This window comes from Odocoileus virginianus, unplaced genomic scaffold (genome assembly GCF_023699985.2).
Source record: "Odocoileus virginianus isolate 20LAN1187 ecotype Illinois unplaced genomic scaffold, Ovbor_1.2 Unplaced_Scaffold_3, whole genome shotgun sequence".
NCBI classification, from domain to species: domain Eukaryota; kingdom Metazoa; phylum Chordata; class Mammalia; order Artiodactyla; family Cervidae; genus Odocoileus; species Odocoileus virginianus.
The window spans coordinates 737,428-763,253 of NW_027224265.1; the positions used below are offsets into that span (position 1 = coordinate 737,428).

Consider the following 25,826-nt stretch of genomic DNA (forward strand, 5'->3'; position numbering starts at 1 on the left):
GTTGGCAAAGTGATGTCTTTGCTTTCTAGGTTTGTCATAGATTTTCTTCCAAGGAGCAAGCATCTTTTGATTTCATGGCTGCAGTCACCATTTGCAATGATTTTGGATCCCAAGAAAATAAAGTCTCTCACTATTTCCATTGCTTCCCCATCTATTTGACATGAGGTGATGGGGCTAGATGTCATGATCTTCGCTTTTTGAATGTTGAGTTTTAAGCCAGTTTTTTTCACTTTCCTCTTTCACCTTCATCAAGAGGCTCTTTAGTTATTCTGATCTCTGCCATTAGGGTGGTGTCATCTGCATATCTGAAATTATTGCTATTTCTCTTAATCCAGGTTGTTATTCATCCAGCCCACCATTATGCATGGTATACTCTGCATGTAAGTTAAATAAGCAGGGTGACAACTATACAGCCTTGACGTACTCCTTTCCTAATTTTGAACCAGTCCATTGTTCCATGTCTGGTTCTAACTGTTGCTTCTTGACCTGCATACAAGTTTTTCAGGAGTCAGGTAAGATGTGATTACAATGATGAAATACAGTGGTAGGAGGGAAGATGGGAAAGATGCATGAATGTCTTGGGAGTAAAGAAAGGAAAAAGAAATCCTCCTCCTCTAGAGATGGAAGTTAATGCCTAAATGGAAACTATTAAAACTGGCTAGCTCTTTCAATTATGTACAAGTATAAAACTGATAATAATAAAGTCCTTAAAAAATGGGCAAAGAAGGTGAACATAATTCACTGAAATGACTCTGTTTTTCACTTGGCTGGCAAAGAAGATAATTATTCACTGACTGCAACATGAACAAACAGCAACATGTACAGCAATTGTTGTGAAACCTTTTCTGACAATCCTATTGCCCTATCTCTAAAACAAAGATTCTAGGCATCTTTCTGTGACAAATCTTTTACATTGACTGCCCAGTATTCACTCTCAACTACTCATTTCCTTGGCTGCCACTCTATCAGGACGGAGAAGGTTGTATTTCACTTTGTGCCAGTGTTCTTGACAATGAAACAAGTGAAAGTTGGCCAGGACAGGTTTTGAGAAATCCCTGCCTTTCAATGCGCTGTTCAGGAAATTTTTGCAGAGACTAACACCAGTGGCCGGCAGTTTTTTATTGTGATTGACCCAAAATTGTGATTTTTAACAACTAAAACTCAACATTCAGAAAACTTAGATCATGGCATCCAGTCCCATCACTTCATGGCAAATAGATGGGGAAACAGTGAAAACAGTAGCAGACTTTATTTTTTGGGGCTCCAAAGTCACTGCAGATGGTGATTGCAGCCATGAAATTAAGACACTTGCTCCTTGGCAGAAAAGCTATGACCAACCTAGATGGCATATTAAAAAGCAGAGACATTACTTTGCCGACAAAGGTCCATCTAGTCAAAGCTATGATTTTTCCAGTGGTCACGTATGGATGTGAGAGCTGGACTATAAAGAAAGCTAAGCACTGAAGAATTGATGCTTTTGAACTGTGGTGTTGGAGAAGACTCTTGAGAGTCCCTTGGACTGCAAGGAGATCCAACCGGTTCATACTAAAGGAGATTGGTCCTGAATATTCATTGGAAGGACTGATGCTGAAGCAGAAACTCCAGTACTTTGGCCATCTGATGCGAAGAACTGACTCACTGGAAAAGACCCTGATGCTGGGAAAGATTGAAGGTGGGAGAGGGGGACAACAGAGGATGAGATGATTGGATTGGAAGGCATCACCAACTCAATGGAGATGAGTTTGAGTAAACTCTGGGAGTTGGTGATGGACAGGGAAGCCTGGTGCAGTCCATGGGGTTGCAAAGAGTCAGACACAAGAGTGACTGAACACCTGTGGCTGGCAATTTTTACTGTGGCTGGCCAAAAACTTATTTCACTAACACTTTGTGGGTTATTACATTCAACAATTATACCTAACACACCTGTAAAGTCATTTTCGTGAAACACTATACTCTTCTTTGGAAGCAAAGGAGCATTCTCCAGCACCATTTCATTTTCACTTTCCATTCAGAATCAATCACTAAGGATTTTTGTCTTTTTGTTGGTCTAATATTACATCATCTGAATCAGAACTATATTCTGAAGAACTATCATCTTCTGAGACACAGTATTAATACATATGTCACTCAGCCAGAGAAAACATCTACCTAATTCACTGAAAAATTCGTCACTTAAAGTTCTATGATGCTTCTTTCTTGAAAATTTTACAGAATAAAGGTCTGTTTATAATATACGCAATGTTGGAACAGAAACCTGACACAGCAAAATGTGAATGACGACAATTCTAAGCTGTCTGATGAACCCTTGATCAATCTGAAGCTCTCTAACGTCACACGGTGACGTCAAGGGGGACAGATGTGGAGCTCTGATGTGGTGTCAGGCCTGTCACCAGTCCTTTCACATGTTTGTTAACCACTGTATGGATGTGGCAAACATGCCACAGGCAGTGGAGTACAGAGTCATGAGGGCATCACTGAGCAACTCAATCAACACCTACAGTAACCTTTGAGTTTCATGTGATTTGAAAACTTAATTCCTGTTTAAGTCCCTCATTCTTTTCTGTTATACAGCCATATTCCTAAGTGATACATTTTCCCAAAGAGGGCTTTTCTGAATCATGTTTTGCACCCCTGTATTTATTTGTAAGTCTGATATATAAACTCCTATACAATTATGTTCACTGTAAGACATAGTAACAACAGAAAATGTTAGAGAGAAAACCTAAGTAGCAATTCTGATACTTGGCCCCTACACACCGATGGATCATCTCATACAGCCTGGGTGTGTAATCTCTTAAAGTTCTGAAACTCTGGCTTTGTTTACTCTGTAATCACTTGGAATTGTGTGCTCTCGAGCAATAAAAAAGGAACTGGGATTTAAAGAAGGCTATGAATTCACTCAGGATTCACAGAAGGCCTGCACTAGGCCTCAGGAAGATATGAATCAAATCTTACCTCCTATCACCATCTGTACTTGTGTTTCTACTCCAGACATAAAATCGAGAGAAACACTCCACTGGCCTGGCCTTGGTCACATCCTGTGGTCAGGGTGCAGTCCTGTGACTGACAGCTCTTTCAGAAGCACACCGAGTCAGAAAAGGCAGTCCCCCAGGAGATGCTCAGCAGACAAAAACATAAGGCTGGAGAAGGAGTCTCTTAAATTCTACACAAAGTCACCACTTGTAGAACAGTGCTTTGGAATAAAGTCAGAATTATCAATCCACTTTAGTTTCTTTTAAAAAAGTTTATCTCAAGGTGCTAAAGCATAGATAATTTTAGAACTCCAATTTATACAATAAGCAATTCTGAAGCTTAAATTTCAGGACTTTCCACATGTCAACAAACTAGTAATTGATGAAAGAACTCAATTACCATGACTGATTGAAAGAATATGACGCAGAGACTGCCTGTTCACAGACCTCCAAAATGATGTAAGCGCCTCCCGGCTTTCGGTTCACACTAAGCTCCACTCCCCGTTTTATTCTCTTTATCGCCTCGACTGGCATTAATTAGTCCATAAGCAAAAGCTACAAGATGTCAAGTTTGAATTTTATTTCACTAATTTAAAAGACAGCATGTTTTTCAAATCTTATTAAACTCATTTATTTGAAACATGTTTACATAGAGGACAAACAGATATAGGATTTCAAGTAACTTATGGTAGAGCCCACTGTCCATTTAAGAATATGCTTGTTTCTTTCACAAAAACTCTGCATTAAGAGGCAAAAAAAAAAAAATTCTTTTATACTGCATGAGAGCTGGATGCAAACTTCTGATGTATACTTATTTCATTATCAACTCTGATGTTGAAGCTGGGAGGCACAAATGTTCACAGCTCAGTTAAATGATGCAAAGAAAAAGCTTCTGTTTCTCTCACATACAAATGAGAAGCCTCCATTCATGTCTCTTACAGTAGTATCACATCCTTGATTCCCATACCGGGTCACTTTTTCTTCTTTCCTTTCCCTTTCTTACTTCCCTCTCCTTGCTGAAGACTTTGGTCACCACCTGCTGTTTTTTGTGTCCTTGTTTTCAGTTTAGGTATCATTTCTGCAGCATACAACATTACTGACTTACCTAGGAACCAGAAGTTAGGCTTAGTATATAAACTGAGAAACAAGATGTAAAAGGTCATCATACTTGAAAATCATAAAGTTCATGAAGTCATCACCACATCAAGAAAATAAGAATTTAAAAAGAAAAAATTTAATAACTAGGAAGACAATGATTTGCAGAAAATGGGGACCTTTCCAGGAGAAAATTTATTAAGAGCAATGCAGAAATTAAATTTAAATGAACAAAACAAAAATTTAGAACACTTTATTTGAAATAAAAATTTTTACCTTGATCCTAGTAATTGACTTGAAGACTAAAGGAAACATCTAAACATAACAAGCTGGCAACGGAATCAGGCTGTTATTGTATCTTAAGCTAGGAAGCACAAGGCTTCTGAGTCTTCTAACAAAAATTCAATGTCATTAAGCTGTAAAAGATTTTTTAAAGGAATAAAATGCTAGAGATAATGCAACAGTCTTCTCTGACCACCACACCCCTGGCACCACTCCTCACTGCCTGCTTGCATTAGGGTAACCATTACCTTAAGACTTGCTGTTTTCTTCCAACACACACACACACACACACACACACACACACACGGAGCCAAAGCAAACACAACACCCAGTTGTGGATGTGACGGGTGATGGAAGCAAGGTCCGATGCAATATGTAAAGAGCAATATTGCATAGGAACCTGGAATGTTAGGTCCATAAATCAAGGCAAATTGGAAGTGGTCAAACAGGAGATGGCAAGAGTGAACATTGACATTTTAGGAATCAGTGAACTAAAATGGACTGGAATGGGTGAATTTAACTCAGATGACCATTATATCTACTACTGTGGGTAAGAATCCCTTAGAAGAAATGGAGTAGTCATCATAGTCAACAAGAGAGTCCGAAATGCAGTACCTGGATGCAATCTCAAAAACGACAGAATGATCTCGGTTCGTTTCCAAGGCAAACCATTCAGTATCACAATAATCCAAGTCTATGCTCCGACCAGTAATGCTGAAGAAGCTGAAGTTGAACGGTTCTATGAAGACCTACAAGACCTTCTAGAACTAACACCCAAAAAAGATGTCCTTTTCATTATAGGGGACTGGAATGCAAAAGTAGGAAGTCAAGAAACACCTGGAGTAACAGGCAAATTTGGCCTTAGAGTACAGAATGAAGCAGGACAAAGGCTAATAGAGTTTTGCCAAGAGAATGCACTGATCATAGCAAACTCCCTCTTGCGGTAACACGAGAGAAGACTCTACACATGGACATCACCAGATGGTCAACACTGAAATTAGACTGATTATATTCTTTGCATCCAAAGATGGAGAAGCTCTATACAGTCAGCAAAAACGAGACTGGAAGTTGACTGTGGCTCAGATCGTGAACTCCTTATTGCCAAATTCAGACTTAATTGAAGAAAGTGGGGAAAATCACTAGACCATTCAAGTATGACCTAAATCAAATCCCTAATGGTGATACGGTGGAAGTGAGAAATAGGTTTAAGGGACTAGATCTGATAGACCGAGTGCCTGATGAACTATGGACAGAGGTTTGTGACACTGTACAGGAGACAGCAGTCAAGACCATCCCCAAGAAAAAGAAATCCAAAAAATCAGAACGACTGTCTGAGGAGGCTTTACAAATAGCTGTGAAAAGAAGAGAAGCAAAAAGCAAAGGAGAAAAGGAAAGACATACCCATTTGAATGCAGAGTTCCAAAGAATAGCAAGGAGAGATAAGAAAGCCTTCCTCAGTGATCAGTGCAAAGAAACAGAGGAAAACAATAGAATGGGAAAGACTAGAGATCTCTTCAAGAAAATCAGAGATACCAAGGGAACATTTCTTGCAAAGATGGGCTCAATAAAGGACAGAAATGGTATGGACCTAACAGAAGCAGAAGATATTAAGAAGAGGTGGCAAGAATACACAGAAAAACTGTACAAAAAAGATCTTCAAAATGCAGAAAATCATGATGTGTGCTCACTCAACTAGAGCCAGACATCCTAGAATGTGAAGTCAGGTGGGCCTTAGGAAGCATCACTCCGAACAAATCTAGTGGAGGTGATGCAATTCCTGTTGAGCTATTTCAAATCCTCAAAGATGATGCTGTGAAAGTGCTGCACTCAGTATGCCAGCAAATTTGGAAAACTCAGCAGTGGCTGCAGGACTGGAAAAGGTCCCTTTTCATTCCAATCCCTAAGAAAGGCAATGCCAAAGAATGCTCAAACTACTGCACAACTGTACTCATCTCACACGCTAGTAAAGTAATGCTCAAAATTCTCCAAGCCAGGCTTCAACAATACATGAACCGTGAATTTCCAGATGTTCAAGCTCAATTTAGAAAAGGTAGAGGAACCAAAGATCAAATTGCCAACATCCTTTGGATCATCAAAAAAGCAAGAGAGTTCCAGAAAAACATCTACTTCTGCTTTATTGACTATGCCAAAGCCTTTGACTGTGTGGATCACAACAAACTGTGAAAAATTCTTCAAGAGATGGGAATACCAGACCACCTGACCTGCCTCTTGAGAAATCTATATGCAGGTCAGGAAGCAACAGTTAGAACTGGACATGGAACAACAGACTGGTTTCAAATAGGAAAAGGAGTATGTCAAGGCTGTATATTGACACCTTACTTATTTAACTTATATGCAGAGTACATTATGAGAAACAGTGGGCTGGATGAAGCACAAGCTGGAATCAAGATTGCTGGGAGAAGTATCAATAACCCCAGATATGCAGATGATATCACCTTATGGCAGAAAGCGAAGAAGAACTAAAAAGCCTCTTGATGAAAGTTAAAGAGGAGAGTGAAAAAGTTGGCTTAAAGCTCAACATTCAGAAAACTAAGACCATGGCATCCAGTCCCATCACTTTATGGCAAATAGATGGAGAAACAGTGGAAACAGTGGCAGACTATTTTTGGGGGCTCCAAAATCACTGCAGATGGTGACTACAGCCATGAAATTAAAAGATGTTTACTCCTTGGGAGAAAAGTTATGACCAACCTAGACAGCATATTAAAAAGCTGAGACGTTACTTTGCCAAGAAAGGTCCGTCTAGTCAAGGCTATGGTTTTTCCAGTAGTCATGTACAGATGTGAGAGTTGGAGTATAAAGAAAGCTGAGCACCAAAGATTGATGCTTTTGAACTGTGGTGTTGGAGAAGACTCTTGAGAGTCCCTTGGACTGCAAGGAGATCCAACCAGTCCATCCTAAAGGAAATCAGTCCTGAATATTCATTGGAAGGACTGATGCTGAAGCTGAAACTCCAATACTTTGGCCACCTGATGCGAAGAGCTGACTCATTTGAAAAGACCTTGATGCTGGGAAAGATTGAAGGTGGGAGGAGAAGGGGACAACAGAGGATGAGATGGTTGGATGGCATCACCGACTCAATGGACATGGGTTTGGGTAGACTCTGGGAGTTGGTGATGGACAGGGAGGCCTGGCGTGCTGTGGTCCATGGGGTCACAAAGAGTCAGACACGACTGAGCAATTGAACTGATACACACACATATATATAATATCAATAAATAACACTGCATCCACATCTATCAATAAATAGTAATATTCTGTATTTAAATTTACACCTTAGTAGCACCACACTGCATACTTCTTGCTTTTTTTCACTCAATACAGTTTTTTAGATTTATCAGTACTAGAAATCAGTAACAGACCTCAAGCATTTCTAGATGTGAAATAGCAATAATATCTGACCATTTAATAATTTCTCATTCTTAACCTGGGAACAACAGTGGACTTCCATAGGTTCCTAAAATGTTCACGGAAGAATTATTATTTTTTTTTTTTTGGAGAAATGATTACTAGGTTTCATCAAATTCTCAAATGTCCTTAACATAAAAGAAATTAAAAGCACTGTTTCTCTCCATCAGCAGTAGTCCTTTTTCTAAATTAATTCACAGAATGCAAATTATGTTTCTGACTTGTCAAAATGTCAGTTTTAGAACATTTTTGGCAATGTAGAGGAATAACCTATCCCAAACTTCATTCATTCATTAAAAAGCTTACGTGATGGGAACTGTACAAGACAGAGGCTGCCATCTTCCTGTTTGAGCTGGACCCGGACTCTGCCCCTGTACTGAAGATCACGATTCCATTCTCTAGAGTACATTTTATTTTTCTTAACATAAAGAAAGAAAAACAAGATTTAAGAAAGTTATCACATCAATGAAATGAGTATGGTAGTGAATGAAGAACTATATCATACCTCAAGAAACACATTAAGTCCAACTGCTGCACATACATCTTGAATCTCTGTAGCTGTAGGATTTTCAACAGCCTGAAAAGTTAATTAAAGATGAAAACACTAAATAGCTCAGCTTCATGTGGATACTGCTACACTGTTGTATAAATCATTTCAAACACTGAATAAAACACATACCAAGACCCTTCGTTTCCTTAAAAAAAAAACACAACAAACTAGGTACAGTTGTTTCAACTGTAATTTTTAAATTCCTGGGACTCACATGTTCAGACTTTTGTGTCCATTTCCCTTCCATGAGAACATAAACTTCACAAGGTTAAGGACTGCTTTGTTCACCAATATATTCACCTGGCATAATGCTTGGAACATAGCAGGGGTTCAATGAATATTGGTCAAACAACTATTACAGATACAACTTTAGAAAATTGTTTGGCAGAATCTATGGGAAGTAAAATAAATGCATTCTTTATGGCCATGCAATTCCACTGCAAGGTATATACCCCCCCAAAAATACAAAATAGACAATCTCAAGAAGCACTATTTATAACAGCCTCAAACTAGAAACTGCCCAACTATCTGTCAATAGTAAAATGGACTGTGGTACATTCACACAACACAATACTACAGAGCAGTAGTTTTCAGCAAGGTAATCTTGCACCCTGACCCTTATCAGTGCTTGAAGGCACATTTTTGATCATCACACCTAGTGTGAGGTAGGGCACTGGCTTCCAGTGGGTAGATGCCAAGGAAGCTGCTAAACGACGCAGACAGCACAGGACCGCACTCACAACCGTGAACTATCTGGCTCAAGATGTCAACAGTGCTGCTGTTGGGAAACCCTACGATGGAGGGATGAGATTTAACAAACTATACTCAAAAGTGCAGGTAAACCTCATAAGCTTAACATTCATTGACATAAAAGCACATAGTGTGTGATGCCATTTAAATAAAATAAACAAGCAATAGTAATCTATGGTATTGGAAGTCAGGACAGTGGTCATCCCTTTGTTATGACTATATGTGCAGGGGACACTGGGGGTGGTGGGGGACATAAAGGAATCTTTCGGGATGCTAGAATGTTTTGTTTTTTATTAATTTGGGTACTTGGTTAACCATGTGTGCTCACTTCATGAAAATTAATCAAGAAAAACACTTAAGATTTGTGTATGTTTCTGTATGTAAGCTATCAATAAAGTTAAAAGTAATTCAATCATTCTCCGAATTATCTGAGAGCCTGCTGCTGAAGGCCCCTGTCAGAGGCTTGATGTTGGGCATTTTTCTGAATCAGCACTTTGGCATCTTCTCCTTTACCCTGCAGCAGCGAAGCAGACTTTACATATTTAAGCAGCAAAATGGGAGATATGAAATAACACAAAAATAATGTGTTTTTTCAGGCCGAGTTCCTCAAATCCATTAGATTACAAAATGTAAATCAGCCTTAGAAAATAGGATATAACATTAATTGTGAAAATAAAAAGCTACAAAGATCCCTTCAATTGGCTCTAGGCTCTTTCTAAACTTAAGCCACAAGGCCAACTAAGAACTTGGGTTTTTCTATTGAAAAAGCACAAGCGAGAAATCATTTAAGACTACAAATACCTACCTTAAAAAAGTGTTAATTTTAGAGTAACTTAATCCAAGTCAAAAGGATGACGATGATGATAAGGGGCCTAAAACTGTAAAACTCAACACATCTGAATTTTCTGCAAGCCTTGTTTAAAATAAAAAACTCAATTAACATTCTGGACATGATATTGTGCAGTGCCATAATTTTGGTTTCCTTTATTAAGAAGAAGATTGTCATAACATTGGTTAAAAAAAAAAATGTGCAAACCCTACAACACCCCACCCCCAAACTCTTTCAAACAAAGGTTCAGGAAGAATCACTTAAAAAAGCAGCCTAGTCGTTGGCTGCTCGTTCTCCTTGGGCCTCAAACAATGCAGCAGAGTAAAAGAAGTCTTTGTGGCCTAACAGGATAACCTGCCCAGGTCCTCGCGGCAAAGCATGCTTACCTTACTTACGGGGATCCGCCGCCCCTCCGCGATGGTCTTCTTGTTATTTAAATAAGCAGGATAAATACAAATGAACCTGCCACAGGAAAAGCCCAGCTGGTATCATTAGAGCAATATTCCCCAAATTCATTCATTCTTTCACCATCATCACCGGTGCATCACCGGTGCACCTATACTATTCAGTTCAGTTCAGTCGCTCAGTCGTGTCCGACTCTGCGACCCCATGGACTGCAGCACGCCAGGCTTCCCTGTCCATCACCAACTCCCGGAGCTTGCTCAAACTCATGTCCATCGAGTTGGTGATGCTCCCCTCTATTTAAAAACCGAACTTTAACTTATTACCTTAGATGAAAAAAACATCACTTGCCAGACAAAGCTTTTTTTAAGAAAGAAAAGAAACCAATACCGGAACTGTTCATTTACATACAGCAGCCTGTCAAAAGCCTCTGAGGGCGGGCCCTGGTCTCTCACCCTCCAAAGAGCGAAAGGAGAGCGTTGTCCTTGGTGACTACTTACGGCACCGACGGACCTCCCCACAGCCTCCGTCTCAGTTCAGGTAAACAGCGAGCTACGTAAAGTTGGAATCTAGGGTCCTGCGAACACCCCGGTGCAGCCGGGCCTCCGGCAGGTACAGACGCCCGAGAACAGGGCCAGGGCCTAGCTCCCTCTGAGGAGCTTTCCTTAGGGTTTGGGAAGGAGGCGCAGAGCCGGCGGGCTTGCCCCAAGGCGCTTCCTCTTTCCGGACTCACCTGTCCTGGTCGGCCGGGGACCGCGCCGCGGCGCAAGCCATCTTCACCCGGGTCCAGACAGCGTCCACGCCCAGACAGCACCCTAGGAGGGGCCAGCAGGTAAGAAAGCCGGCCGCAGCTCCTCTCTGAGAGTTCCCAAACCACCCCGTTTCCGGCGGAAGTCCCGCCCACCGGAACGCCTACTCGTCTCGGCTCTCCGGTTCCTGACGTGGCGTTGAAATCTCTTCCTCTCGCGAGAGGGTACAGGAACGTCAGGAACGTGACTAACTCCTTCCTTTCTGTGTGAGCTTGCAGAAACCAGCCTTTGGAAAGCTCGCGCCGTCGCTAAAATTTGTTTACACTTTCACGCCCCCCCCCCCCCCCCCTATTTTTTAGCTACTTTCGGTTTGAGTGTGGATGGTGCATGCTTCTCTCATCCTCAGAGTACGGCTCAACACCGCGGGTTATCTGAGTTCTGAGCAAGTTGTTAGAGTAGGCAAGGAAATGCCCAGTTTGTTTAATCTTTAACCGCTCCTGGGCCCCGCAGCTTGCTTTCAAGTTGGCAAAAATCGATTTTTATAGTGGTGGAACTAGCAAAATTACTGGCACTGTGTTTCAATGTTCCGTGTAAATGTTAGGAACTCGACTATACACTTTTCAAAATCGCTACCCTAAAATTAAACTCTGGTAAAGAATCTCCTTGCCAGTGCAAGAGATGGGTTGGATCCGTCGGTTAGAATGATCCCCTGGAGTAGAAAATAACAACCCACTTCAGTATTCTTCAGATCTTCATATTGGTGTAGGAGGGTAGACTAAGACTAAATAAAATTTCTTTTAGTGAAACTGTCTCACTACAAATCCTTTGAGGCATTTGAACACAAGCAGTACTGCTTTGGTACTCTGAGGGGAAGTGTTATACTAAATCCCAAAGTGGAGGACAGGTGTTCTTCCCACTTCTGTAGGGACAGAGTGCAGCTTTCGGACACCAAAAACTGACAGGATGGCACCCAGTATGGTGCCTCTCGCTTAGGCACCACCAAGCTTGTGGCTAGTGTCTAATGGAGAGCAGTGTTTGGTAGATCCGGTTGGTTTGTAAAGAGTAAGGTGACAACATTGAATGAGCTGAAGACTCAAGATTGAAAAGACTCGGTATTAAAAGACGGGGCTGTGGAAAAAAACACACAGCTGGGCTTATGCTATTAAAATTGCTTTATTTCAAGGATTAAAAACAACCCTAAGAACACCAGGTAGGAAATAAGTTTTCTATAGGGGAAAAGAACTCAGCCTGATATCTGAACTTTTTAGCCACAGTAAACATTAGAAGAGTTTTGAAGAAAAAGAATTGTGACTAAAGTCGTGACTCAAATTATCCTTTGTGTGAGGGCAAAAGAAAGACAATTTTAAACAAGGATTGAGAAAGTATATTCCCAGCCTAGCTTTTCTGGAAAACAAACACACACTATTTAAGGACATACTCGAGCCAAACCAAATTATAGTAAAGAAAGTGTTTCCACTACGCAATATAGAGGAAACAGTGAACACTTACATCTAAGTAAATTCAAATAACTTAATAATTTATATAAAGTGATGGTGAAGATAACTGCAATTGTTAAAAAGATTCTGAAAATTAAAAAAAAGTTAATATTACTGAACACAGATTTTATAAAGAACTTAGATTTCAACTGAAATAGTGTGTGTCTCTATTTCTAAAATCATTACCAGTTGCATCAGGGGTTTTCATAGGACCTTGACTTCTTGCCATTTTTTCTGTTATATCTCTCCTTTTGTGCTCACATCTCTGCTCCTCAACCCCTCATTCCTGGGTAACTCCCAAACCCTGAGTTCTTGCCTCTCTTGAGCACACCTGTGAGATTTTCTCTAACCCTCCTCCCACTAAACTTCAGGCTTGGCTTTACAGGTCCCAAACTCATCAAGGCCCTCAGCTAAAGAAAAGGACTTTTCAAGAATTTTATCTTAACAAGAGTCACCCTTTCTGGAAGGAAGTTGTGGTTTTAAGTAATAACTCTACTTTGGTTGTGTGTAGACCAAGTCATCTGTCAAACACTGACCCTGTCACTGGTTCCACAGTTTTTGTCAATCTCTTTTGTGTTTGTAATTTTGTTTCATACACCTGATGCTTTATCATTTGATGTTCAAAGAAAGTCATAACCGTCTTTCATCTTCTTTTCATTGTTTGATGCTTTTCATCCAGAATTATACTTTGACATAAATTTACCTATACTGCTTTCTTTGCATTTGCCTGTGTGTAGCTGTGCTTTTAGTTTTCTCCAGGCTGGATCATTTTAGGTGTCTCTTTTACTAATGGCATATAGGTAAAGTTTTTTTTTTTTTTTACTCCAACTTTACCATATGTGCTTAATCCACTCATTATTTGATATTACTGTCACTTTATGCTTTATTGTGGCTAATTCTCCCTCTCCCCTTTTCCCTATTCTTTGATATCCTGTTCAAGTGTTCTTGTATTCATAGTTATTTTCACTAATGATTTGGATGGAAAGCTTTCTTTTTAACATTGGTGTTAGGACTAAATAGAACAATTGAACTTGCATTTTTCCAAGTTAAAAGTAAAATAGTATCTTTTGACACTGCCTGTTTAAAAGAGTAGAAATTTAGCATGCTTTTATGTCTTCTCTCCCTCATTTCCCAGTTTGGGGTGGAATGTGGAATTTAAAATTATTAAGCATTTCATCTTTTCAGTTCTGAGTTACATGCACATTCACATTGAGATTCATTATCAGATTAACCACAATTACTTACACATTTATTCAGTTCAAAGGTTTTATTGCTCAAACTGTCTCCTTAATACTTTCTCATTTACTTGCTCAGGCAGCAGGAGCACTATGGTAGGAGGTGTGTCATGGATTCTAGTTTCCCAGTGGTGCATTTGAGACGCCCTTTGTAGGTTTGGAGAATTCCTGTCCTAGGTGTCCCGCTTCCTCAGTGGAGAACCTGAACCACCGAGCTTTCCCAGGCTCCACGGGCATATGACGCAGCTTCTGCCAACAGTGTCCATTCAGCAAGACTCCAGTCCAGGATTGAGCGGTGTGACGAGGCAAGTGCTGAAACTATTCTTAACTTACAGGGAGGGTGGTGTCAGAGGGCTCCAGAGTTGACAGGTAACAACTGGGTCTTTTTGAAGCAGTCTCACAGTATGGTTTGGGTATTGTTTCTGTAGTGGTTTCCAAGCCTGATTTTCTGGCCCTCATATAGCTCCTGTGAGCTACCTGATTTCTTAAATGAGTGTCTCCTCTTTTAGAGAAAATCTTATTGTTAACAACTGTAACAAGAATCTCGAATGATGTGTGTTTCAGGTAAGTTAAGTGCTAGTTTGGCAGGTTTCAGAATTCTTAGGTAATATTTCCATTTGCTTCCAAAAGGCCCCATTTTTTTTTTTTTTTTTTTTTTGGCATTCAGTATTTCAGAGAAGAAATCTGATGCCAGTCTGTTTTTTTTTTTTTCTCTGTAGGCAGCCTATCCCCCTTTCCCCACAGATGATTTCAGAAAGCTCTCTTTATATTAAAAAAAACCTCACTAAACTGTGTTTAAATAGTTTTGTTTCAAGTTACTTCAGAAACAAAGTGGGTTTGAAAGGTCACAAATGTTCCAAACACAAGGAAAAGTCGAACTAGCCCCAGAATCAGCAAGAACTGTGGTAATGCCAGGAGCTAGCCTTTCTTGTATGTCTCACACTTGCTGTGTGGCTCCCTCTCGTATCTGTTCCTTCTGTCTCTAGCGACCGACTTTCTCTTATTTTAGCTTCTTGATGCCAGAGTACCTTCAGTCTTAACTCTACAAGATCTTTCAAATCTAGCACTCAATCTCCAACCAGAAATTTTGTGACTCTTTATTTAAAATTGGCCTAATTTTTTTTTTTTAAAGACAAGCCATACAAGTCTTTGGTAACTAGTCAGTTAATGATGAGTCTCCTCTGGGTCAGGTATCCCCCGCTGGTGGACACAGCCATGGTCGGGTGGAACAATGAGTACAAGCTTCAGTGATAAACAGTGAGACTGTATGTCAGGATTCCAAAAGGCTGTGCAGGTGGGACAGGTCATGTCTGCAACAATAGCTGTTAACAATAGCTAATTTTTGCAACATTCACTAATGTTGCTTTATATTCAGTGGTCACCTTCACTAGCACAATGTTAAGTATTTTTAATTTTAAAAGGAACAGTCTCATAATGTCAAGAAAATAAGCAAATAGTCACAATTGTAGAGAGTTATCCTGAATATCAGAAGTGTATTTAGCACCGAGAATATTATACACACAGAAAACATACAGGTTGAAAGAAGGATCAATGGTCTAACAAAAACCAGAATATAGTTTTATAGACCACAGAAGAGAGGAGAAGAGCAGAAAAAAGACCTGGAGTTTGTAGGTGTCAAAGTCCATAGGTTTCAACACTATGAAGTAGTATTTGAAAGTCAGCATTAATATGAAGGAATTAGAAACTAAAATATAATTTATATACTCTATTTCGACCCTTGTGACTCTTGAAAAATTATTTTTGTTTGGTTAACTGTGAATGATCTGACTACTCAAGTATTCTTCAGCTCTTAGCAATTTTCTTTTTGCATTTCTGGCACTCAGTTCTTTTTCTATTTTAGATACAAGGAAACTCTGTGAAAACATGAATTCAGATATAGTGCAACTCACTTCCATCTTCAGCAAGACTCATCCCTTTAGTTCATTAACCTTGTGGGAACAATCCATGGTTTATGGGGAAAAAAGTTTTTTGACTCTTCTTAGAATGCAGTTGGATTCTTTGGGGCTTATCTTTTATTTCATTATTTCCTTCTCATTAACTTTCCTGTCAGTGCAAGTTTATTCTCAAATATGAATTTGCCATAGTTAATTGGTTGTTGTCTGTATACTAACTGGGCACATTTTTCTTTCATCTGAAGTCCATTTGCTCTCTCTTCAAAGTTCTCTTCTTTGCCCTGTTCTTGGTGTCTCTTTTGATATTACTGCAAATCCAAATTAGATATTTGCTGAAATTTTGCCTTTTTGATAACTGTTCCAAAGGGAACATGAGTCAATACCTCAGATATAGAATTACCTGTTCATTCATGTCTGGTAAACTTGTGGACTACTGGGAGTTCAGATGGGCTGTATCAGATTGTAACTCAATATTCCTATCTTTTCATGCCTAAAGGGGAGGGCAGTTTGGTGTACTTTCTCAGATGCTGAGTCCAGTGTTGAGAAGAACAGCTGGAACGGAAGGCAACCCCTCGAGCAGCTTTGCTGCAGTTGCGCACGGCAGTAACTCTGAGTGGTCCCAGACCAGCAGCATCGGCATCGCCTGCTGGTTCCCAGGCCTGACTCAGAGTCAGGAAGGATGGGGATGTGTTCTAACAAACATTTTTGGTGATTTGCATGCACTCAAGTTTGGAAACCACTGCCTCGGGGTGCCATTTGTAACACAGGCGTAAACTGGGGACCATTTGGGTGGTTATCAGTTATGGGAGCACTCCCTGAACTTCTAAAATTAGAACTGAGATTTTGTCCTTTACTAATTCAGAGCCGTTGTCTCTAACTAGAGGGTCTCATACAGAACTTTTTCCTCAATGGGCAATGTATACTGTACCTTCTCCCAGTAGGTGCTGCTTACTTAATTCCTGAGTATTCTGGGATATGGAGGGCATCCTTTTTTCATTTTCAGCACTGAGGTGTTTTGTTTTTTCCTTTTTCCTTCCTTGAGAAAGGTAATTTTATTCTAGTTGACTTATATCCCATGTTTTTTCCTATAAAATATTTGAAGTGGTTTATAAAAATGGGCATGCAGTAGTAACTAAAAAAAAAAAAAAAGAAAATCAGGACTAAACAGGAAAGAAATATGACCTCTATTCATATATCCCTGTTGGATAAGGCATCCTTTGAGAAAAACAGAATAGTCCTATGACTTACAAATGATTTCACTCAGATAAAACTTGACGAAAGTTTAAATGTAGGTATATTCCAAAGATGAGCAGTAGAAAGAGTATGGGCTTTGGAGTCACATGCCTTTCTTCAAATCACAGCACTTATTTACTGGCATTTTAGGAAATGACTTAAAAAAAAAAGTCCTTACCTAATATACACAGGTAAGCAGTAGATAACTCACTCTATGATGTGATTTCAAAGACAGCAGGTAGACATGCTTACTCCTCACCACCTTTCCCCAGTGTCCTGCCATATCTAAATATCTTTTCCCTTCCCCAAATGCAGAGTGCATAAATTTATCATTAAAAAATAAAATTTCATTTATTCAACAAATACGTGAACATTTATCATCATCCTTACTCTCTGATCATTTAGAACAAATTCTGGAAAGATATATTAGCTTTTTAAATAAATCTTATCAGTCTATCTTCCTTCATGAAGGAGGATCCTCTCCTTGCTGTGTGAGGAAGGGGGCATTTGAACACATACCCCACAACCCTACTCATCAAAAACAAAGTTTTCGTTAACAGGCAATGGTTTCTTAAGAGTCTCTTGAATATCTTAGCATTTTCTGAACATGGCAAGGTGCTGATTATATTTGGCTGCTGAAATTTTGCTGTAACACAAAAGGTGATGACAGGTGTTCATTCCCAGACCCAGGAGCAACAGGAGGGACAAGACAGGCATTCAAAGATGGGCTTGGAAGAGACTCCTTCTACCTCAGAATAATTAATTTTTCAAGGACAGAATTCTATTAAGAAAAAAGAAATGTTCTTTGCGGGCCTGTTGTGTTCAATGCCCATATACAAGGCCGTTCACATTGCTATTATATGAATTTAAAAAATCAACTCCAGTGGAGTAAGAAAAAAAAAGTGAATAGAAAAATACTAAACAGGAAGTGCTAATCACACATTAAAAAAACTTTCAGGAAAGGTTAAGTGCCAATGCATGGAATGGTTAAATGCCAACAATCAGCTTCAATTGTTTTTATTACAGTAAGAGGAATTTTACTCTTAATGCATAGAATTTGAAGAAAAAATTTATATAAGCTTTTAAAAGAGGCCCTTTTTGACAATTATTAATACAAATGTGAAATAAGACCCTTCAAACAAATACCAATTTCAGTAACAGTTTACATACAGCAATAATTTATTCTGAAATGTTCATTTAGTTTCTGTTGAGACACGATTCATGTCTCAATAATAAAAGAGCAGCCATCTCACCTCAAATACCAGAATATACAACAAGTTACAGCATAGCAAAGATTCTACCTACTTTCAGATGTTCAGGTAAAATAGTTTCATTCAATGTTTGACAGTTACACAGATTTTTTTGTTTTGCGCACAAAATAGTGTAAGTTGTTACACTATAGCTATCTATATGCACATCATGTGACCACAGAACTGTTAATCATTACTTCTGAAATTGAACCATCAGTTTCATTCATGCAGTAAAGCAAAGCAGGCTGGATAAACTTGTTCATCGGGAACCATATTACTGTGAATTTCACAGCCACATGATTAATTATGATGTTAGATGGGACTCTCAAGGACTAAAACAGAATGGTTTTTTGCATAAATACCAATTTCTCCCTGATGTAAGTTTAGTCAGTTTATTATCTAGAAATGATTGATAACAGCAATATATCATATCTTCTATCTGTAGTGTTATTTTAAGACAAGCAATAATTAAAGGATGCTGGGATGGGACGCTACTTAAATACATGAAAAACATACTGTACAAATATACTTGGCTTTACCGTTTTCTTCCTAACTATCAAGAGTGCCTCCCAAAATATGACCAGTGAAGACAAAGTATACTATCAAATATGGCTTCCAGAACAAAAACCCTCTAACAAGAATCAAACCTATGTACAAAATTTCTCAGTCTTTTACAGTTTCACTTGAAACAAAATTTCTACATAGCAGTTGTAATCACCACATGTCACATTCTTACTTCCCTCCTTCCAGCTCTTCTCACACAGACGTCACAAGGTAAGACCCGGAGTGGCGTTTAGGACTCTGAGTCCCGCTGGGCTCCGTGCTGTCGGGCTTTGAGTCGCGTTTCTTTGTGGTGTTACTCACTGGCGTTGGGATCTGAGACGGTCGGGCTGAAGTGCCATCTGCGCTGCTTTTCCTCGGGCTTGGGTTGTAATTAAAAGGACTCACCCTGGCGGCGACAGTCCCACTTGGTGAACTGTGCTTGCTTGAGCTGCTAGAACTAAATGGGGTACGCTCAGCTATAGAACTTTCATTAGTCTCGGATGCAGGGACAGGGTTATTACTTTGTCCCGGCTTTGCCTCAGTTCCTTTTTGGTCTGGGGGATCCACCTGAATAAAGGAATTCAGGCGGTTTTCCAGACCCATGGTGCGTGTGGGGGCACTACCATTGCTCACATTTTGTTTTCCCTGATTATCTTTTGAATCTTTAGGGTTCGGGTTTCCCTTTTCTGAAACAGTGTCAATCACAGGGGGAGTATTTCCTGTTGGAGATCTTCCAGATCTAGGGTTGTTAATAGGGCAATCCTCAATTCTTACCCAAACATCCTCTGTTTTAGAAACAGCAGGTGCCATTTGATAAATCAGAGTCTTTGATTCAGCACCATTTGTAGCACCTGAAGAAGTGGTCTGAGAAGTACTACTCGTGGGAGAAATTTCACTTTCTTTTATTTTTCTCCATGTTCCTTTTGTGGGTACCTGGTTTTCTTTAGTTTGTTTGCTTCCTGAAATAGAGTTCACATGTTTTTCGTCCTCACTTTTTGCCTTTTCACTAGATTCTGATGAAGCAGAAAGAATTGAGGATGAACTCCCAGTTCTTCTCCAAGTGCTTACGCGAGGCAGTGATGATGAGTGTTTGCTGTGCTCACGTTTCCAGGTCCCTGACCTGTTGATGGGGAGTCTGGAGGGACTCTCGGAATGAGAGCGTGCTATATCATGGCGCTTTCCTGGTCTTCCATCACTATACTCTATGGTGGGACTGAGGTTAGGTGGGAGTTTTCGCCATCCACCAGACTGAACAGACGAATGTGCAGATAGAGACATATCAGGAAGGGAAGGACTTAAAACTGGAGTATGTGCCTGGGACCGTGTTGGAGAATCGGGTCTAGAAGATGGAGAAAGAGATTCAAATGAAGCAGATTCCTCCAGTTTTCTCCTTAGGGTTGGGCTTGGAGCTTCTTTGATGAAAGTTGATTGGCGTACTAATACAGGTCTCTCTGACCTATCAGATTCACTTCCACTTGACTTTGTTGAAGACATTCTAGAAAGTTCCACTTTTTTATTGGATCCATTACTGTTACTCATTTGATTTAGCCCTTTGGAGGCAGATTCACTTCTTGGGATACCACTGCCATTCTTGGATAAACCCGTTTGTTTGGTGAGGTTCTGCTGGCTCATCTGTCTGCCAGGAGATGTGTAAGACATTTTCCCAGAACCTGAGGACTTAGTTGAAGCAGTACTAGGGGATGACGTCCTTGGTAGTTGAGATAATTTGTTAGGGGGACTTATTCCATTTCTACCAGGAGAGATTGAGTTTCGCCCTGGAGACTGCATTGGTCTACTTAATGGTTGCTGGGCAGGTCTTGAAGGAGTGGAATCTCTAGATCCTGATCTAGAAGGTCCTTTGTTTGATGCTGCTGTCTGGGATGCCTGCCTTGTAACAGGGCTTAATTCTGACTTCACTGATGGCTTGGTTCCTCTGGGAGAGGTGGTAGCCGCCTGACCTTCACTAGGGCTTTTGGAGGCTGGAGTCTTGAGGGGTGGGCCTTTTTTAGAAACTGGGCTTGTACTTGAAGAGCTATTCCGAACTCCTGGAATATGAATCATTGTTCTACCTCGAGAGATTGCAGGCATGTTTGTTTGAAGGGGTTGTTTCATTTGGCTCGAAATTTCTGAATTAGACCGAACTTTCCCAGTAATCAAACTTTTATAAACCTTTTTGCCTCCTTTTATTCCTTTACTTTCAGATTCTATTTTTTTAGTTTCCAATGTACTTTTCTCCCCAGGTTTTAGAATTCGTGGGCCTTTATTACTCGTAAAGGGTTTTTCTTCTTGATCAGGTGTAAGATGAAATGGTGATCCCAGAGAGATGCCCGATTTCAGTGAAAGGATGGAATCTGAATCAGACGAAGCTTGTCGAGATAAACATGCGGCAGCAGCAGCTTGATGTAAACTACTTACTATGGAATTTGCACCTTCCTGAATAGCTTTCCAATCAAAATTTTCTGAATCTGGGGATAAACCATGTTCTGAATCTGGTCTCTGTATATCTTTCAAATCGAGTGTCAAATCTTCTGCTAATATGCCACCCATATTTCTGGGACTATGCTTTTCATTATCAGCCTTGAGCCTTGAAGGCTTTTTCTTTTTTGGCATTGCAGAACTTATGCATTCCTGCAGCAGGTCATCTTCAGAATCAATACTAAGAGAACTGAGAGAACTGTTTCTTGAGAAACAGACAGGGGTATCTTCAACGTGAAATGACTTAGGAGCATAACCTGATGCCTGTGGTTTACTTGCTTCTCCCTGTGAGTCAGGGGGCTCTGTCTCTTTGATAGGTTCATTTTCCTTGTTGTTGTTGTTTTCTTGATCAATGTCACTAAGAGAGCTTAGAGAGGAATTTCGAGAAAAGCAAACTGGAGTGTTTTCAATAGCAAAATTCTGTAATTTCTCATCTGTTGCTGCCCCTCTGTCTGGTATATCTTTGGAGGACTGGGGAAAAGTGGACTGCTTCTGCAGCACGGATTTAGACTGACCTCTATTTATTGGCTGCTTTGTAACAGCTGGTGTCTTATTAGCTGATTGTTGGTTTGAGGTTAGTTCAGTGTGGTTGGTCACTTTAGCTTCTGATTCTTTATTTTCCTTCCCCTTTCTTAATTCAGCCTTTTCTCTGGAAAGGTCAACATCATCATCATCAAAATCTAGAGAACTCAAAGAGTCATTTCGTGAAAAACAGTATGGAGTGCCTTCAATGGGTGTGTAATGATGAGGTGAATCAAAAGTAAAACTTCCTCTGACTTCATTATTTGGCAGTTTATCATTGAAGTCCTTGGAATTATTTTTCAAGTGCTGTTTCTTTGAATCTTTGTTTTCCGAGAAATTTCTTTCGGCATTTAAATTATTTTTTGAGTCTGTATTTTTTCTTACACGTGTCCTGTATTCAGTATTTTGTGGTATAGGTTTTACTGGTGAAGTAGGTTTCTTTGTCTTACCATCTAATTGATTTTTGTTAGTTCCAGATGAAGACATAGATGCTTGTTGGACCTGGTCCATAATCTTTTTCACACGGAAAGGCTTGTGACTTTTTCCTTTGGGCATAGCAGAATTGATGCATTCTGCAAGAATATCACCTTCTTCTGTTTTATTGTCATCTAGTTCAGGGACAGTGACAGATGAGGCTTTCCCTCTTTGAGCCTCATCTGTACTTCTGCCTTCAGTAGGAATGGTATCTCGTTTTTCAAATTCACTTGATTGTGCCCCTGCTCTAACCCCTTCTCCAGCAGCTAACTCATTTGGAGGGGATTCTATCGTTAGATCACTCAGAGATGTAGCTGTGGAAAAGTTTATAGGTGTCCCTTCTACACAATACACCCGTGGCATATCATCTCCTGGTGTAAAACTAACATGCTTTTGTGCCTGTAACCTGTTTTGTGATGGCAGAAGTTTGTATACAGGCAGCTGACTTGGTTTCCTTGCCACAGGTGGAGGTAATTTCGAAGTAGTCTGGGTTGGTTTTTTGGCTTTGCGTGAAGATTTTGTTGGCATGGCAGAAATTATACACTCTTCTAGTATTTCAATATCATCATCATCTGACTCATCTAAAAGATCTTTTTCAGAGTCAGTGGGTTTTTCTGCCTCTTTTTCCTGGTTTTCATTTGATTCTTCAGGCTGCTCACTTTCTGTTTCATTCCCGTTGTCATTTTCCTGAACTGGAGGCATTATTCTTAGTTCCACATCTTTCTGAATAAATGGCTCATCAAGGCTCAGAGCACTCAGGCTAGATGAACAAGAAAATCCATCAGGAGTACTCTCTGTGGCAAAATGTAACAAAGTATCAGCATCTGGAAGAACCTGGACCCTCTGTACTGCAGCATTTACGGCAGCTTGCTTAGGTCCACTTTCTCTCTTTTCAGCACTAGGTGCTTTATTTTTAGGTACTTCTTGCTTCGTTTGAACTGTCTGAGGAGGAGGAGGAGGAGGAGGAGGAGGGGTTTTACTTCTGCTTGGTGGCATGGTTTGTCCAGGGCTATCTGGGAGGTCACTGGGGCTTATAATGCCACTCACCATTCCACTGCAGGGTTCACTCTGAACGGAGCTGGCAATTGAGCGACTCTCAAAACTATCGAGTGAACTGACTGAAGTACATCTGCTAAACATGAGTGGGGTCTCCTGAACGTAGTGCTCTGGTGGACTTTTGGGTGTCTGAGCACCACTCTTGGAAGGAGATTTGGCCCCTGAAGAAAATTCAACAGCTTTGTGCCTGGCTGACTCTGAAGACAGACCAGAAGCCTGGAGTCTGCTGGATTTGGTTCTAACGTGCTGTGACACTGCTGGAACTTTACTCACAGAATCTTCATTTGGCCTAGGTCCGCTGTTGTCCTTGATTTCGGCTATTTGCAGAGAGTTAGCGGGATCTGCTTCCTGTGTGGTCTGGTCACACCCTATTTCATCTTCAGCAGATGACAAAGATGATAATGAACTGCATCTCGAAAAACATATTGGGGTATCTTCTACACAGTAAGTCTGTATTGTTTCTTGGTTGATAGAGGGAACTTTGCAAGAGGAAGAGGTGGCTTTTGGGGTCTGACTACTTCTGCTTTGTGCTGAGCTTGGATGTAGCTGATTCTGCCTTTTGGCATTAGATGAAGGTGTGGAAGTATTCTCACTGCTTGAAGAGATGTGTTCAGTTTTTGTGCTCTGTCCAGATGAATTCTTTGAGAATGAAAATGCCGGTTTCTGTGAAGAAGGAATGTCTGTGGTGTATTTTAAACTATAATCAATGGGCTGATCCACGTGATGTTTTTCTTCACTGTATTTTATGCTATAATTGGTTGGTCTCTCTTCTTCCTCATGCTGCCCTTCCTCAGAGTAACGTTCACTGTAGTTGGTTGGTTTATCATCTTCATAGTCATCTTCTTGACACAAAGACTGGTTCACATTTTGACTAATTCCATGATTAGAGCCTACTCGATTTGTTTCAGATCCATTGGCTGCTCTTGACCTGTATGGGGAAACACATTCTTGCTGCCCAAAGTGTGGTTGGAACTTGAGATGTTTATCATCAGTGCTCTCAGGATATACAGGATAAGCTGTGCTTTGACTCCTTGATTGTCTCTGCTCATTCGGTTTTATTTCATCTTCTAGTATATGTTTGGGTCTTGCCCATCTTTCATTCTGTGAAGGGCTCTGCCTCCCAGAGTTCAACTGTTCATCAGAATATTTAAGACTATAATTTATTGGTGTATCTAGTTCTCCATCATTATCATCCATATGATTTGCACTATGTATTTTATGGGCTAGGTCAGCTGGATACTGACCATAGCTGCAGAATTTACTTTCATCATCTTCAGAATAGGATTCAACTGAAGGTTTCATCTGACCCCTTTTACCATAACCATCACTACTGCTGACACTATTTAAACTATCATTTGAAGACCTCTTATATTCTACTTTGGCATATGGTATTGGACATGTTCTGTTTGAGTTTTCTGACTTGGTAAAGTTGTAAGTGTTGGCATGTGTGTGGGCGGTAGAGCTTCTTCTTAGTGCATTCCTCTCATCTGTCCCACAGTGTAGTTCTGTGGTAGACCCAGAACTTCTGTCTTCCTGGGAGGTATGAATGGCTGATACTTCTTCCATGACTTTGGCAATCTGGGCTGCAGTGGTAGAAATCTGCAAACCTCGCTTTGAAGAGGTTCCTGGATTTTCTGTTGCTGGGTGGTAGTTGCCTAGGCTAATACCTCGTTCTCTCTCCAAACTTCTATCTTTCTCAGAACGAGAGCTATCTAAACTTCCCCTTGATGAAGAAGAGCTGGGCAATACTGTAGTATTTAAATACGGTGACAGGACAGTCATGTTTCCAGTATTAAAACTGTCTGACCTGTTATCATCATGTCGATTGCTGTCAAAAACATAGTCACCATAGAGATTTTGCTTGTGTCTCTGCTTGCTACGATGAGATGCCTTGGGACTTAAATTGTCAATATTGTCAAAAGTTTCTGATAAATGCTGAGCATCTAATTCTGCTTCCAGGGCCTTTTGTTTCCTGACATGAAGAGAAGGCAGACTTGAACCAGGAGACATGATATTGGCATCTTTATACTTTGCAGGTCTATTTGCCATGAGATTCCTTAGAGCTGCAGCACTTCCCATAGCAATCATCTTGTGCTTTGAATGAATGAGGTTCTTGAGCATGCTGACTGCTCCCATGTCCCACAATGCTTCCTGGTCTTTAGGGTTTCTTGCTGAGAGATTCCACAAGGTTCCGCATGCATTACTAACTATTGTCAAACTGTGAGATTTCAAGTGTTGTAATAAGGTCTGTAAGCAATTATTCTCTCTTAGGATTTGCCTGAAATAAAAATAAGATATTACAAAAGTAAGGTAAAAATCTGTTTGCAGTGACAAATAAAAGGAAAGAGAACAAATTTAAGTCTAAAGATAACTGCTAAAACTTGTAACAACAGGCATAATAAAACTACACCAAATTATGTTATAAATTTCAAGCACTGCCCATCTCCTTTTGTTTTACCTTAGTTCATTTAATGTTTATTGTTTTATAGTACTCATCTGTCAAAGACTAAAAGGTAAAAATGTTCAGTTTCATCAATTCTGCATTTCCTATTCTGACCTAACAGCTTTAAA

The 25,826-nt window shown here is 40.1% G+C and overlaps 2 protein-coding genes and 1 long non-coding RNA gene across 9 annotated transcripts in view; 1 reads left to right on the forward strand and 2 right to left on the reverse strand.

The window, feature by feature from the left end:
- Positions 1-3,578: 3,578 nt before the first annotated feature.
- Positions 3,579-11,175, reverse strand: SRP19 (signal recognition particle 19). 2 transcript variants are annotated; one of them, XM_020891884.2, is made up of 5 exons: positions 11,043-11,175; positions 10,294-10,369; positions 8,284-8,355; positions 8,085-8,196; positions 3,579-4,077 (listed from the first exon to the last, which is right to left on the reverse strand). In XM_020891884.2, exons 1-5 carry the CDS (start codon positions 11,081-11,083, stop codon positions 3,944-3,946), a joined length of 435 nt encoding a protein of 144 aa, XP_020747543.1. In that variant the 5' UTR covers positions 11,084-11,175; the 3' UTR covers positions 3,579-3,943. The 2 variants fall into 2 exon arrangements, with proteins under 2 accessions (XP_020747543.1, XP_020747542.1); XM_020891883.2 differs by lacking the exon at positions 10,294-10,369 and having other exon boundaries at positions 3,968-4,077.
- The window catches only part of LOC139033359 (uncharacterized), a 48,520-nt gene continuing 33,175 nt past the window's right edge, over positions 10,482-25,826 (forward strand). Inside the window, exon 1 of the long non-coding RNA XR_011485941.1 lies at positions 10,482-10,849. This is a non-coding gene — a long non-coding RNA (uncharacterized lncRNA). The remainder of the gene's footprint in view (positions 10,850-25,826) is intronic.
- The window catches only part of APC (APC regulator of WNT signaling pathway), a 120,602-nt gene continuing 112,872 nt past the window's right edge, over positions 18,097-25,826 (reverse strand). For all 6 annotated transcript variants that reach the window (XM_070462330.1, XM_020891891.2, XM_020891888.2 and 3 more), the window contains one exon: positions 18,097-25,533. In XM_070462330.1, the coding sequence (XP_070318431.1) occupies positions 18,942-25,533 (6,592 nt within the window). In that variant the 3' untranslated portion in view covers positions 18,097-18,941. The remainder of the gene's footprint in view (positions 25,534-25,826) is intronic.